The sequence below is a fragment of the Festucalex cinctus genome, chromosome 16 (genome assembly GCF_051991245.1).
Source record: "Festucalex cinctus isolate MCC-2025b chromosome 16, RoL_Fcin_1.0, whole genome shotgun sequence".
NCBI lineage: Eukaryota > Metazoa > Chordata > Actinopteri > Syngnathiformes > Syngnathidae > Festucalex > Festucalex cinctus.
This window is the reverse complement of record NC_135426.1, coordinates 12932563-12948282: the sequence shown is the minus strand read 5'-3', so window position 1 is coordinate 12948282 and position 15720 is coordinate 12932563. Positions and strand designations below refer to the sequence as shown.

Genomic DNA, 15720 nt, shown 5'->3' with positions numbered 1-15720 from the left:
ACCTTTTCTCCCCGCCTGGCTGGCTGGTTTCCTCCCGCCATCAGACGAGCCATGAGAATTTTTCATATTTTAAAGTTCACTCATTGGCTTTTACCCCCATCACTGCTTCTTTTGTGCTTGAGCATTAGAAAATGGTACTGAATCCTAATGTCGGACTCATTTTGACTAAGTAAATGCATTCAAATGTGAGGCAAGGCAATGCGTGCAATAGCTGCCCAGTAACAAGCAACAAGATACGGGCTCCTCTGACGTTTGGGCCACCAAACATCTGATATCTTCAAATCTATAGTTTTAAAAAAATAAAAGCAACATAAATGAACAAAAAGAATCTCCAGTGAAAGATGCTGACACTTTGATAGAGGTAGAGCCCTTCCTTATCTCTGGTTGCACAACAACGTTTGGACAATATTTACAGAGTGCTCAGAGATTTAAAGCAGGAGTGTCCCGGGGGACTATTGTGCCTTGCGCCTTCGATTAAAGTGGCTCGACACGGACGATAAAACGGCAAAAGGAACGGTGGCGGCGAGGTGTAACCCTTTTTTATCTGTATGCCCAAGGTCACCATGATGCTGATCCAAGTTGCTTTAGGTTGAATAAACCCCCGGCAGTGCAAAACATCTCTGCCCATTGCCGTCACTTGAGACATAACAGTGTCAACCAATGTGCTGGGATGCTAACCGTAGCCGTCACTCATTCATTACCGTGGGCGTTCATATTCGTTAATTGCAATCCAGCTGCTGTTTTTCAGCCCAGTGAAATTCAGGTTGGAGAAACCACTAGTGTTGTTCTGATACCGATACTGGTATCGGCAGAGGCGCTGATACTGCATTAAAACAGTGGTATCGGTGACTACTCACAAGTAACATGCCGATACCATTAATTCCAACTCTAATATAGGATTTTGGATGCAGCATCTTGTGTTTTGCTCGTGCATGACATTCATTGATATGTGACATGCTCACTGCATGCCGATCTAAGATATCCTATTGGCCCTTGAATGCTTTGAACCAATGGCAGGACAGCTTTTTCATGTTGAGGAGGAAAAAAAAAAGCAACTTAGGTATCGGCATCGGCCAATACTGCAAAGCTGGGTATCGGAATCGTATCAGGGCCAAAAAACGGTATCGGAACAACACTAGAAACCACTAACAGATACCGGTAGATCAGAAAAACCAAACAAACTTTTTCTTTTCTGGAGAGCCAACTTTTAGTAGGATTGGTGCTCATAGCGGGTCTTGAAAAATCAGTCAAAATACAAAGCCACTTTGCAATAACTAACACTTATAGTTCGATTGAGCTCAAGCCCGTTTTTCTTTGAATTGACAATTAATGAATACAAGACACTAACTAATGCAACAGCACAAGCCATAATTAAACTCATTAGAATGAGAATGAAGACTTTTGTTCACAGTCAGTGACTGGAGCGACCCAAACAATAACAACAGGTGCTCTTTGCGACATCGCTCCTCTTCATGTCGCCAGCAATACTGCTCGTGCAGCTCCCTCGTGTTATACATTAACAAGTCTGTCTGAAGTCATTGTTCAAAGTGCTACTTATCTCAAAAGAAGGCTCAAGTCAAGCAGACTGTGATAGAATGAGATCAGAAACATCCGTTTACATTCTAATTCATGTTGGGGTATTTAGCGGTACCAGAGTACCGCCGTATAGCTGGAGAAGAACAACTACAAAACGGTGCTGCTTTTGATCTGCTAGCAGGAAAGACTCGTCAACAAGGCTTCTGGCAATCATACAAGCGTTTGGCTCGTCAGCGTTGAACCTCATCATTGTTTTCCTTCTTAGCTGTGCGGACATGTTTATCTGCAGTAGCGCTTTAATCCTCGAATGGCCCATAATTGCACCACAGTGTGCCCACACATAAATGCTTATGTATGTACACAATGTAATTGGGTGAGGGCTAATTGTACTGCGGCATAGAGCTTGGCACTTGTGCAGGAGGACTAGGGGCATGGGATTCTTGTGTTTTAAGACTGCATGCTTTGAAAAGGGGGTGTTTGAGGAGTCTAAACGCAGAAAGTTCAGTTTTAATGAGAACAACTGACAGCTCTGATGAATCCCGAGCTGTCTTAAGCAGGTGCATTTACAGTACAAAAAAGAAGGGTTTCTACAGCTGCAGGTAAAGCAATTTAAATGATAAAACATATTTTTGTAGTCTGGTGCGTGCGTATTTCTAAAGAGCACACATGTACTTTTAATTGTGCTCAAAGGCAGCGTGTCAATGACGGACGAAAGCAAAGCACTTCCCTCCTTTATCTGTTGTTTCGACGGACTGAATCATCCACTGCCTACTTTCAAACCATGCCAATTTGTTTTTCTTTTATCCTCACTGCCCACACAGTCGTCATTTCTCAACACTCCTGCAGTCGCTGCGAGTAATTGAGCGAGTCATCTACAGCGGCGTTCCTTAACCGTGCCTGAAAGTGAACTGAGCTTGACCCGTGCTGCGTCACTCTGCAGGGAGGCAGCCCTCCCCTTGCAACTAATCAAATTTCATATCTTCCGCAAGGTCATCACCTTCTACTTCACTTCCCAACATCCTCTGGTTCCTCCTCTTGTTGTGTTGACAAATTGCCATTCAGAGATGTTCCGGATGCTGCACTGGGAGGCAGGACAGTGTCTTAAGTTTTGCTTTCTATTCTTTTCAAGCTTTGTTCTGATTACATGCCAGGGAGTAAACGCAACAAATGCAGGACTAGGAGACAGTTGAGAGCGATCTTGCCACCAAAAAAAAGGGTTTTGCCTTGACATTATTTGTCTTCTACGTCAATGCACCCTGCAGAAACTTGTTGAGGGTGTGGAGCTACTCTGTTGTTCTCCAACCAGTCTACATGGACTTGGACAAGGTGTTAGACCATGCCTGCTGGGGAGTCTTGTCTGGTCCGCGTTGCTGGCAGAAAGTCGGATCCATTTCCAGTGATGGACAGGCTGGATCCACCATGGTTACTCTTTGTCACCGATTCTGCTCAGAACTTTGATGACCAGAATTTCTAGATGGAGCCAAGGATTCGGTTGCTTTTTACAGATGATGTGGTTCTGTTGACGGTCATGACCAAAAGAACAAGATCACAGGTACAAATGAACAAAATGAGCTTCCTCCGTAGGGTGTCCTTCAAGATAGGGAAATAGGCTCGGTCATCCGGGAGGGGGCTCAGAGTAGGGGTTAGAAAGTTTATAAAAAAATAAAATAAAATAAAATAAAAAATCATCCTCTGGGTTTGCCTGTTCACATGGCCTTTCAGATTTTGAAAGGGTCATTGATGCATGTAAACATAGTTTTGTATCGTCATCCGAGACTATCTCTTTGATTGTCACTTAAAATCGTCTATTTTGTCAGTCAGTATCTACAAAGTGCCCGTTTCCCATTTCCTCTTCTCCGTTGTCACAGATGATTTCCGACCGTTAAATCCGTGCATCCCTGTAGACCTCGCTTTGCTGAACGAGCACTTTGTGTTTTTGATTCTGGCGACAGTACAAATAAAACACATCTGTCTTGTGTCAAGTTATTTGTCAAGGGAGCATTTATGTCAACGTGACATTTAAGTGACAGAGCTGAACTTCATTCTTTAAAAGGAAGTGCAGACTTCTCATGTAATACAAAGTCAGATCGTATTTATATTCTTTGGTCCAATGTGAGGAAACCACAAAATGGAAAATAAATAAATAAATAACTTGTTTACTGTCCATGACTCAAATGCTACTTCAGTTTTCTCTGTGCTTGTTTTGGTGCCACAATGCAGGTGTCACTCTCTCCTTGTGATTTTGTTGCATCAAAGAAAGTTGTACGCAATGCCGAATGTAATTGCACCCTGCAGTGAGCGGAAGAAAACTAGCAGCTCGATGTTTGGAAACGCTGACGTTTGTTGATTCTCCCCAGCCCCCACCGCCCACCACCTTACATTCGCCTACATGTCAGTGAGAGACTTTAATAAGCTTTAGATGGGGTTGGATTGGTTGACAGCAATCCAAATTCACAATACACCTTGCACTTGTCAGATGTACCACATGAGTGTAAACACAATATACGGAAAAAAAGAGTGAAAATGGAAGAATCGGTCCATTAAAAGGTCATGGGTGGTCAAGATCCACTACACCAAAGCTCTCCAAGCGTGCCTTAATGCCTCGTCCTTTGGGCCTTTTCTAAAACTACACACACAAAAATTGTGTTAATGACTTGCTTGCCTTGATTCCAGTGCAATATGCTTGCATACAGCTTGAGGAAATATATCCCAATTACGGGAAACCGTGGCAACATCCGTTCGCGCCACAATACGCAAGCCAGATTCTCCGAACCTGCAACCCATCTGGTGTTCTTGTGGAGATTTAATCAGTGACAAATGGGAGCAGGGACGCCAGGTGGAGGATGAACTCAACTCAACACGACACCTGGCCTCGATATACGCCTCCATAATGTGCAAAAACTAAGAAAAAGGGATGGAAAATGTAAATTTGAGACTAAAACTGGTTGCAATTTTTGCTCACTGTGGGTGAGGTTTGAAAAGAATTAAAGCTACTGAACTGAATACTTGACATTTCATTTCTCATCATGGATATTTTTACGCGTACATTAAATGACAGGCTGAAAAATATGTATTATATTTGACATTTTTCTAGCAACAGCCTTTAAAAATCACCTTCACTGACGAGTCAGTTCTTGCATAAAACATTTACTTACCTTAAAACACAAAATGACAAAGATTTGTGTCTTCTGATCGCCCGACACTGTTCTTTTACCTTGAAACCACATCCTTAGCTGGCCGGCGCAGCGATGAATAGCTTAACACAATCTTCACCAAATTTCTAAGTTCCCATGAGTATTGTTTGAATTTTAATAATATGCAGTCAAACCTCAGCTCACAAACTAACCACAAACATGGTTGTCAAGACAACTCAAATATGGTTGAGAGCCGAAGCAAGGTTGGGTCCAGAAACAATACTTCAGGCTTGTTTGTGAACAGGTTTGACTGTAGTGTACATTAGGGTTGTCCGACCTACCTTGACCCCCCTCACTCTGAACTCGGCCAGGGCTCGGCTCATCTTGGAGGCGGCGGTGGGCAGGTCCTTGCCACTGGCGATGACTTTGACCAGCAGGGAGTCATAGTGGGGCGAGATGACGGCGCCCTGAAAGGCCGAGGCGCTGTCCAGACGGATGCCCATGCCTTCGCCGCTTCGGAATACCTGGAGGGGTACAAGCCAAAAAAAAGTGACAAACCGAATACGGTGAACTTCAGACTCAATTTCCAGCAATAGGTGAAAATTTGCAATTCAAAAAATAATTACATTATCATCAGTATCAGCCACCCTCTTGTGGTCGTTTTACAATCAGAACTAGAAATTGGAAGAATTTTAAAAATTCCCTTAATTTCATGCATTTCCAAGTAAATACTACCTTGGCATATATACGTCTTTCTTTAAAATGATCCGTCATTGTTTTTTGGGGGATATCTTAAAAATACTATTGGAATCGATACTTTGTATCGGTACTCAAGAGTTGAGTACTCATACTGGTATCAGTCTGGGAAAAAAAGTGGTACTGAATGAAAATCCATATCAAAAAACAAAAACGAGCTCCATTAACAAGATACGGGCCACACGAAGGACGATACGTATCACATGTAATGGCCCTTAAATAATACTGCATAGTTTACAATTGCAGATTTTCCAGCATTTTGGATACATGCATGCACAATTTGTCAAGAAGATTTAGTGTTTTCATTAGCGTACTGCTGGTGCTCGGCGGATGAATGCCGGCAGTGTTGCTACGAATACGAACCCTGTTTCTCGCTAAAAGTGTCAGTTACGCTCTCGTTCACCACGATTGCTTTTATTTGACCTCCTCAAATTCCCACTTCCCAGCATCAAAGATTCATTTGGGGAACAAAAATGGCAAGACTATCTTTTTTAATGGAATGACGGGAAGACGGTGCATCATGTCTGCTAAGTGCCTGAAACATTGGAATTAACCTGCACTCCAAGCGAGACGCGAGACAGGAACGAGAACGCGGCAGAGGTGAGAAGAGGGGGCGCAAAAAAAAAAAAAAAAAAAAAAAAAAAAAAGGGGGAACATGGGATGAGTGAGAAATGGAAAAGGGTGGCGCGCTCCAAAACACTTGGCAGGAGAGCAGAGGAGGCGAGGGGGAGGAAATGTGAGGAAGGGAAGCGGGGGCCGGGGCCAACTCGGCAACATATGGAGCCCCTCGGGGGCTGGAAGCGAGAGATGAGTCGCAATTGTAATTATAACAATGTTGTGCCACTCTGGTGATTTGCCAGCAACGTCTGCAGACAACACAGCTGCCCAGGACTGCAAAAAATGACTACAATAAACGACATCATGCGCTTCACAAGATCAGTTTGATCCAAAAGATGACTAACGTAAGCCGATTAGTTATTAATTTCATTCAAAGTAGGACTGAACCATTTTGGGAAAATAATATTGTGTTTTTTCACTTCCCAAAAAACAAGCAACTGCATCACAATAATAATATATACAATAATAATACTTATTTGCAAGTCAAAGTGTTTAGTAAGTTAACAACTCCAATTGAAGTAGATCTCATTTCATATCATCACAAATGAAATAGCGTGTTATCAAGGTTCCTACAGCTTAAAGCAAGTTAAATTCAATTCATTCATTTAAGACTTTCTAATTCCATTTGAGATTAAATTTAAGACCAACTTCCCAATGTCTCACATCGTCCAAAGTTGTTACCGTATATAAATGATGTGCATCTGCTCTTAAACAGGAAGTCAACCCAAAAATTTTCTATGGAGGCGGCCATTTTCTCACTTGCTGTCGAGTGAAAATGACATCACAGTTGCTCAGGCAACGACAAATCATGGCTCACCTGTTTTCTGCAGCTGAGCCGTGATTGGTTGTTACCAGAGGCCTAAGCAACTGATGTCATTGTCAGTCGACATGTGGCATAATGGCCGCCCCCTCAGATGGATAAAAACAGGTGGATTTTGCTGCTTAATTCATACTGCACAAACGCAATATTGAAGAAAATGTTGGGTTTAGACTATACAAGGTACATACAACATAATATTCACTATTTTTTATGAAGAATGTTAATTTATTGTGATATTGGAGACTATTTATAAGCATAAAATCCCACTTTGAATGTGTCAACATTTTTTTAAGGCTTTTGAAAGACTGATTTAAGATATCTGAATGTCAATTAAGGCCATGTTTTTAAATTTATGGATTCATTTTTCATCACTACTGTGCTTATTATGAAATTATTTCTGTAGGGGCTGCAAAACAACACTGCTGCCGGAAGCTTATTCAGTTTTACATCTGGGCCGAGCGAGTATTGGGGTTATTTTGGGCAACCCCCGCCGGCAACCGCACACTTTATGCTCACCCTTTTATCCATAACAATTTCCAATGATGAAAGGGGAGAGGCCAGAGATCAGCGACTATAGCTCAAAGGCACTTTCCTGTTGCATTTGCTCCGAAAATAAAGAAGGAGCCAGGCGGCAATTTCACGTGTGTGAGTCCAACAGTGATTATTTGTCCATTTTGTGTCTGTCGACTGCTGTCGAACAGCAGGTGTCAAGCAACCGTTGTTGCAATGCGACTAAAAAAAAAAAAAAATGCCTGGAACCTGAAAATGGAGCGAACGCATCTTAACACATTGTATCCATAAAAGCCAAGAGCCTCCCTAAAGAGAGTCCCTTTTCAAAAAGCGGAAAATCAAAATGGCAGGAGCATTGCGGTCGAGTGAAAAGAGCCACATGAACTCTGGTGCAGAACGCGTCCATACATTTTTAAATACGTATCAGCAATGTGCATGCACAAGCCATTTTGGCATAATATTGCTTTAAATTGAATTGCTATGCCAAGAATCTTGTCCTGTCAGGACATTAAATCAAATACGCGGCAAGACAGATGTTTGCTGTTTCACTTTACTGCACACGTGCTTATTGTATATGGCCTATGTAATCAGACTTGAAGCCACTGCGGTGCCCGGGTTATTGGAAGCGCTCGGCACGCTTGTCTTCCTCTGCAGATGCGCAGCAGGAAGTGCCCTCCGTGGCCTTTAGCGGTGGTTTGAAAATCACGGCCGATACACACAAGCACAGCAATTAACTTTCAAACAAATGCTAGATTTTGTCCCGCGCTTTGCTTAAGTGTGCAAAGCACTTAGCCTTAAATTATGTCATTTAGCTTAATGCTAACAAACAATGCAAAATGCAATATATAGGCTAACAAACAACATCAGTGTTGTAGTGTTACAACCCTTTACACAATGACTATTTGAACGCAAATGGTAAGCAGGCAATATAACAATACAGACATTCTTGTTCATTCATGAAAAAATAACTAAACAACAATTAAGTAAAATCACATGAGATGGATTGACCTACTGACCAACTTTTTGGAACTGATCAGTGACAGTTTTTTTTTTTTTTTTGTACCGTATATTTTGTACCATATATTATATAAATTGTACCGTATATCTACTGGCCCGTATGATACTGCCCCCATGTGGCCTATAAAGGTGTGCATACCAAAAGGAGTAGCACAATGCCCATTGGAAAAAAATGCAACAAAAAAAAAAATGTTTTCTTCAAATCTTTGTCTTTACTGTCTGATTTTATAAAGTACTATATTAAAGGTGTACATTTTTCTGATTTAAAAAATTGCGGGGAGGCTTAACAGATCCGTCTCAAGGCATCATCACTGTATATACATTTTTGCCGTGGGGCACAGAGAGATGGAGGAGATGAACGCCGGCGCAGCAATTACCCACAGATAAGATGGCGCTCCTTGATCTCACACATAAAAAGCCAAACGCACAATGATAAGAATTGGAGTCAAGGTATCAATGCGGCGGGGGTTAAATCCACAGCTGTCACATCTCTCCTTGATTGCTGACACATGCTAATAGCTGAAAGTGCCTCAACGTGTCACGTCATGAGCACATCAGGGTTTTCCAAATCTACCTTTAAATGCTTTTTAGTTCCTCATTAATTTCGAGAGACTGGATGTTTTAATCGGATTTGCTCGTGTGATGCCCTGACTAAAAAGATTGCACGGCCAATGTGAGTTTTGTCACAGCGCGTTGCAAAGGATCCCAGAGATAAATATCTCTCTGCGCATGCTGAATTATACATGAAGAGATGATTGCCTGGCAGCCAAAACAAGAACATTTTCAAATGTTATTGTGCATTCTTGTTTTCGAGCAATAAAACGGCTGGACCTTGTTTCTTTGTAAAACTCCTCTTTGAAGTTTTAATATTTCACAGATTGCTTGTTCTTGGAAAAAAACACACTATGAAGAGACACTTTCACGCAGACAATTTCCATCAAGGTTTCAATTCAATCCAGGTTCAGTTAAACAATTGTTTACCTGCGAGTGCAAACAAATACTGCATATGGAGAGTGTGTGGCTGTGGCAGTTGTGTGCCACTTCCAATTGATCAAGTAGTAATTAGCGCTGATAGCAAATATAAGGCAGACTGAAAGTATTCCGATAACTCTAAAATAGTCATTCCAAATTGGCCCATTATGAGCGCCTCGCTATTTGTGCCATTTTTTCCTTTCTTATTGCAAGGTGAAATAATAGCTCATACAAACAGAAAGGTATACAATTTGGAAAGAACAGTCAGTTTTGTGTGTTTACAGAGGGTTGGAGCTAACGAATCGCTAATTGCTAATCATTAAGTGGCCAATTTACAGAGGACTTTCAACTAGCCTGTTTGCTGCCGTCGGCAGACTTCAATGCACCGGGGAGCAACAAAATGCCCATCAATCTATTCTTAACGTAAAATAAAAGCTTTTTTTTCATTCTCGTGTTAACTCATTGGCTCCTAAAAAATGTATAAATACATTATATTTTAACTATTACCAGTGTTCCAAAGACGTATTTTTTTATTTATTTTTTTAATATGCTAAAACATACAGAAAACTTTGATGCAGCCTCTGAACTCAAGACAACGGTTGAAGCAAGGCTAGTTATTACAAAAACGGCCAGCAGGTGGCAGCAGAGTATAAGAGATCAACCAGGGCCATGTTGCAACAATCCGTTTTCCGCACAGTTTAAACAGATAAATGATTAATGATTAACCTTAGCTATATTCTAATGCTAATTGCTGCAAAACAGAAACAGATAGAAATATAATTTTTTTTGTCCTGATGAAAGAAGAGACTAATATTTCTTTTGGTAGGTTCCATGTTTTTTATAGCAATAGAACACAATATTCTGTGAGCCTTTCAAAATTGGACAAAATCCGGTAAAACAGCCAGGAGCGAAGGGGATTGCTTCAGTGAAAATGGCTGGGAGTGAATGAGTTAACATTAACGTGAACACATATGGTCACCAAATACAAACGTGGTTGTCTGTTTTCAATCACTGATAAATATTATATTTTTTTATATATATCCATCCATTTTCTTGACCGCTTATTCCTCACAAGGGTTGTGGGGGGTGCTGGCGCCTATCTCAGCTGGCTCTGGGCAGTAGGCGGGGTACACCCTGGACTGGTTGCCAGCCAATCGCAGGGTACACAGAGACTAACAACCATCCACACTCACAAGCACACCTAGGGACAATTTGGAGCACCCAATTAACCTGCCATGCACGTCTTTGGAATGTGGGAGGAGACCGGAGTACCCGGAGAAGACCCATGCGGGCACGGGGAGAACATGCAAACTCCACCCAGGAAGGCCGGAGCCTGGACTCCAACCGGAGTCCTCAGAACTGGGAGGCGGACGTGCTAACCACTCGACCACCGTGCCGCCCATATATATATATATATATATATATATATATATATATATATATATGTATATATATATATATATATGGAGCGTATATATATATATATATATATATATATATATATATATATATATATATATATATATATATATATATATATATACACACACACACACACATATATAAGCAATTATAGAGTTATTTGGAGTTAAAAAGATAAACCAAACAGTTAAAAGGAGTGTAAATAACTCAGTCATGCATTTCTGTTGAGGTGATTTTTTTGCCACTAGGTGGGATTAGTGTTCATGTTGGACGTGGGTGACAGCAACAGTACATTTTTCTTTTCAAATTCACAATTGGTATTTGGAACATGAAGCAACTCGTGGACTCGGGGTCACATTGTTCATTGTAAATTACGACTAGACCCCAGTCCCCACAAATACATAAATATATTTTTTTAATCACATTTATTATTGCTAAATCGCATTATCGTGACTCCATTGTACTATGTTGTATGTAAAATAAAGCATGAACAATGCTTTTACATCAATGGTATGTAAAATTTTTCATATTTAATGCTTCTTAATGCCATTTAAGGCCTCAATTTTAGCAAAATCCATTTATTGACTTTTGACACCCTTTTACAGCTGACAATAAATAAGTAAATAAATAAATAAATTGCTGGTTCACTGGAAATCCTCCTCCAAAGCACACTAAGAGGAGGTCAACCAAGTGATTCTTTGCTGTCAACCAGTGGAGGCCCCCATTGAGCGACTTGAGTATCGAGCAGCACTGACATGGAGCGTCCAAGCGATGCATGTGCTGGATCATTAGGGCCGTATCATTGCACTCACACAGGCCTTTAAATGGACTCATTGTGGAGCCCGGGAATTGATCACGATGCCGCCAGGCCTTAATGGCATTTTCCTCACAAGCTTTCCACTCTTGAGCAGCTCGTTGCCCCCATTGCTTTAATTAAAAGTCGTTCCGCCAACGTTGTACTCGCTAACAATCAACTCACTCTAAACTCGTTAAATGGTTAACGAGCGAGCCTATTGATTGGATTCAATATTGCTATTGACTGACTAATACTGACATCATTCACTTATTGCTAATGGGACACTGAAGACTGTTCGATGGTGACCACACGAAATCTTGTCTTGCTAAACATTTCCACGAGCCCGCCACTTACTTGCAGCTGCAACCAAATTGGAAGAGCTCCTCGCATCTCGCCCGACATCAACCTTCCCCCTATCCGTCCACTTTCACCTTCATTTCCTGTCTGGGTACTGACAATGATTTGTTTTCATTATTGATCGCAGCCTCAGCCTTCATGGGCCCCCAGAGCCTCTATGGAATCATTCCTCCAATTCACTCTTTCTTCCTTTCCACCGTTTTAACACAACATTTGACTCACTCATTTGTTGTTCTTCTTCTTCATTTTCAAGGGGATGTCGGCGTCTCACTCTGTCTGTGAGCAGAGCAATTACAGGCCAGGGCTACAAATACGTTCCAAGCCGAGCCACATCGATGAGCATGCGCTAACTGCTTTGACACAAACAAAGCACTCAGTCCTGCAGTTGCCGCTCATCAAAAGGCTCCATTTTTGAAACGCGACCAAATTGGCGTCTCCTTTCAATTTCTCCCGTGTGTGTGTGTGTGCTCCAGACGGAGGTATAATGACCTTAATGAGCAGCCGAGAAGCTGCTCTGCTTTCCTGGCTGTCTGAATGTTCTATCAATTAAGGCCCATTCTGCTTTGCCTCCTCACAAGGCTCTCTCATCCCTCCACACCTTCTCCTCCGTCGCCTTTTCACCACCCCTTCCCCAGCCGTCCTCAGCCAGCTCCCTCTCCCCGCCGTCCTTTCATTACGCCTAATTTCAAACTTGCACATCTTCGTCACTTTCCTCCTCGTCGCAATTGTTGCGGGAATGTTCGTAATTGCCTCGCTGCTAGAAAGGTTGGCATAAAATGTTCATGTTTTGCACATTCATGCGGCGCAATACAAAAGGCCCGGCTCCCATCTGCACAGGCGCTTTTACAAAAGCTCATCTGTTACATAACTCGTACAATTGCACATCTACCACTTCAACAAAACACATAAACAGAGCAAGATGATTGCGCAAAAACTTATTGTTGATGGGCAGATATTGTTCCCTATAAATGTCACAATCATCAGCTTAAATTTCCTTAGATCAAATTGTCAATTACTGAGGACACTTCATTAGGTACACCTGCACAATCTTACCGATAAAACCATTTGAAACATCAATGTCAAGTAACACTACAAGGATGGTTTAAAATAACAAAATGTTCACAACAATTCTCCCAGTCTCACCACACACAAAAAAAAGTGCCATAGATTTACAGTACGTTGTCTTAGAGCACTGATGCAATGTAACTCATGTGCGCGCACTGCTCATTAATAATGAATGGTGAACTTTTAAAAAAGGGACACATGAGGCAACTGTTCAAACTTCTCACAGCAAAAATTGTCCAAATCGTCGGAATGTCAATTTCTCAAGAGTAAATACGTTCCGATTTCTGTTGTCCTCCATGATAGCAGACTGACTTCTGACACTTCTTTAATTTGGCATCCTGAAGTCTATTCCAACATGAATATTCTTGTACAAATGTTCTTTATGATGATTTTCAGAGAATCACACTAAGTGCACATTTGGTGCTGAAAATGTGTTGAAGCTGCATGGAGATGGGGAATACAAGAACACGACGCTTTATGAATTCAAGCCAGATGTGATGAGATTACTAAACAAAAACATAAATTAAATTAAATATATACACTGTTTATAAACACATTAGGCCTGCACGATATATCGTTTGAACATCGCAATCGCGATTTGCGCATGTGTGATAGCCACATCGCAAGACGTGCAATGTTTTTTTTCTATTTTTTAGAGCAAGCAAACGTTTGTTTTACTTCATAAAGGCAGCAAGCTACCTCTCGCGCTCCCCCCCTCCCTTCAGGCTGCTCCTGCTTCGAAAAAACTAGCAAGCGACATGTAGCCTTCATGAGGAGAGGGCAGAAAAAAACGGCAGTGGATTTAGTCGCCAAAAGAAAGTCAAAATACGTAATATGGAAGTATTTCGGCTCTAAAAAGAAGAAGCTACAGAACAAAAAAAAAATCCTCTGCCGACAGCCGTCGTCGTTGCCGCAACACGAGGTAATACAACAAACCTGTCCGACCATTTGAATCGCCATCACAAGCTCTTGTATGACCAGTTCAAACTAGAAGTGGGACACGAGGTGAAACTTCATCTACTCAAAAAAAACAATTAGAGACGCATTTGTCATTGCCAGCATCACGCCTTATGATAAGAAGTCCAAACAGCACCGAAAAATCACGGATGCAATAACTTTTCACCTGGCGAAATAGCCTACATTCTGCCATTCAACACCGTAACTAAAGAGGGGTTTAAAAAAAAAAAAAAAGCTTCCACACGCTTGACAGGCGGTATGAAATGCCATCAGACAGACAATACTATGTGAATGGTGAAGGCTGCCTTAAACGAGTGGACCAGGCTGCTACTGCTACTACTGATGATGATAATGGTTCATTTATGGTTCAAACAAATCTCATTACATTTAAGATAAGACTTATCACCTAAAAACTGACTTATTTTTAGACCATTTTCATCTATTATAATGCTTATGACAATAATTTAATTAGAAATAAGACAAATATTCGTGGTAAGATCATATGTAGTTTTTGCATTGGAATAAAACATTAAAGTAGTTCACCCCCAAAATGACTTTTTTTCTATTGATTACTCGTGCCATGGAGACTTGAGTACAGTACAATTTTTTTTTGTATTTTCCACATTCCTAAGACAAAAATTTTATCTGAAAAAATGACCCCCATTCATTACAACGGAGACCAAATGCAATGTGCGTTTAACATTGTAAAGCGATTTGAGCACCAAAGTGCTATATAAAAAGCAGTCCAACTATATGAATACAATAGCGTCTTGGTGAGTTAAACAAATTCTTCCCAAATCGCTATTCAAGTCATCTGGTGAAAATTCTTCAATTTTTAATATCTCAATATATATCGCAGACCCCAAAAAAATAACAGCAGTTTTTCCCACAAATATGATATAATTATTAGATCCATTAGAAGCTGTCCAGACTGCAGCCATTCGATCCAACATGGCCGACTGCCACGAACCCATTTCCTCTGCAGCTCTTTGGATGCATTTCTCTGCCATTATAGCTTCTCTGTAGCGCAGCCGTGATGGCCAGACAACGACTCGCAGGCCAACGCTGGCCGGCTGCCCGACATGAACACTAAAGCTGAAATGGAATCTGGCCCGTACCATAAATTGTCTACTGCACTCACAGGTTGCTTCATTAACCCTACCGGCACCACCCAATGTGATCCAAAGCAATAAAAAAACAGTTATTTCCTACAATTTTTATCTTCTTTCATGCTTACGAGGTGAGACGCGTCATCGTCCCTCTGGACTCTGCAAAACTGATGTGTTTTAATATCATGCGACAGGAAGAGTTTGTGCGTCAAACTTGATCTGATATCCACATAAAGAAGCATAGTCAAGAGAAACCCTCCGAAATAAAGCAAATACACGATTGGGAGTAAATGATCACAATTTTATGGATGGCCCACCTGTGCCAAATAGCAAGGAAGAAGTCAAAAGAAAGAGAATAATAATTAAGAGTCAGGAAAGGACAACATAGAAATGCAAAATTACGAGTCATCCGGGAAAGAGGGAAGTCAACTAAACACGTTGTGAGCTGTTTGAGTATTCATCCAACTTCTTCTTATCTTGGCGTCCTCCACCACCTCTGATACGACGTTATCCCTCGTAATCCTCTCTCATCCGCACGTAACGTCTCACGTTCGCCACCTGTGCTGGCCTCTCTTTGACGTCTCCATCAGCAGCAAGCATGGCGCTCGCATTTGGCAACATTCTCGTTAGTTATGCCGCTCACGTGAAGGA

The 15720-nt window shown here is 41.4% G+C and overlaps 1 protein-coding gene across 3 annotated transcripts in view; it reads right to left on the bottom strand.

The window, feature by feature from the left end:
- Nucleotides 1-15720, bottom strand: part of LOC144003720 (pyruvate carboxylase, mitochondrial-like) — a 131950-nt gene that overhangs the window by 59733 nt on the left and 56497 nt on the right. For all 3 annotated transcript variants that reach the window (XM_077500238.1, XM_077500236.1, XM_077500237.1), the window contains one exon: nt 5012-5194. In XM_077500238.1, coding sequence (XP_077356364.1) covers nt 5012-5194 — 183 coding nt within the window. The remainder of the gene's footprint in view (nt 1-5011; nt 5195-15720) is intronic.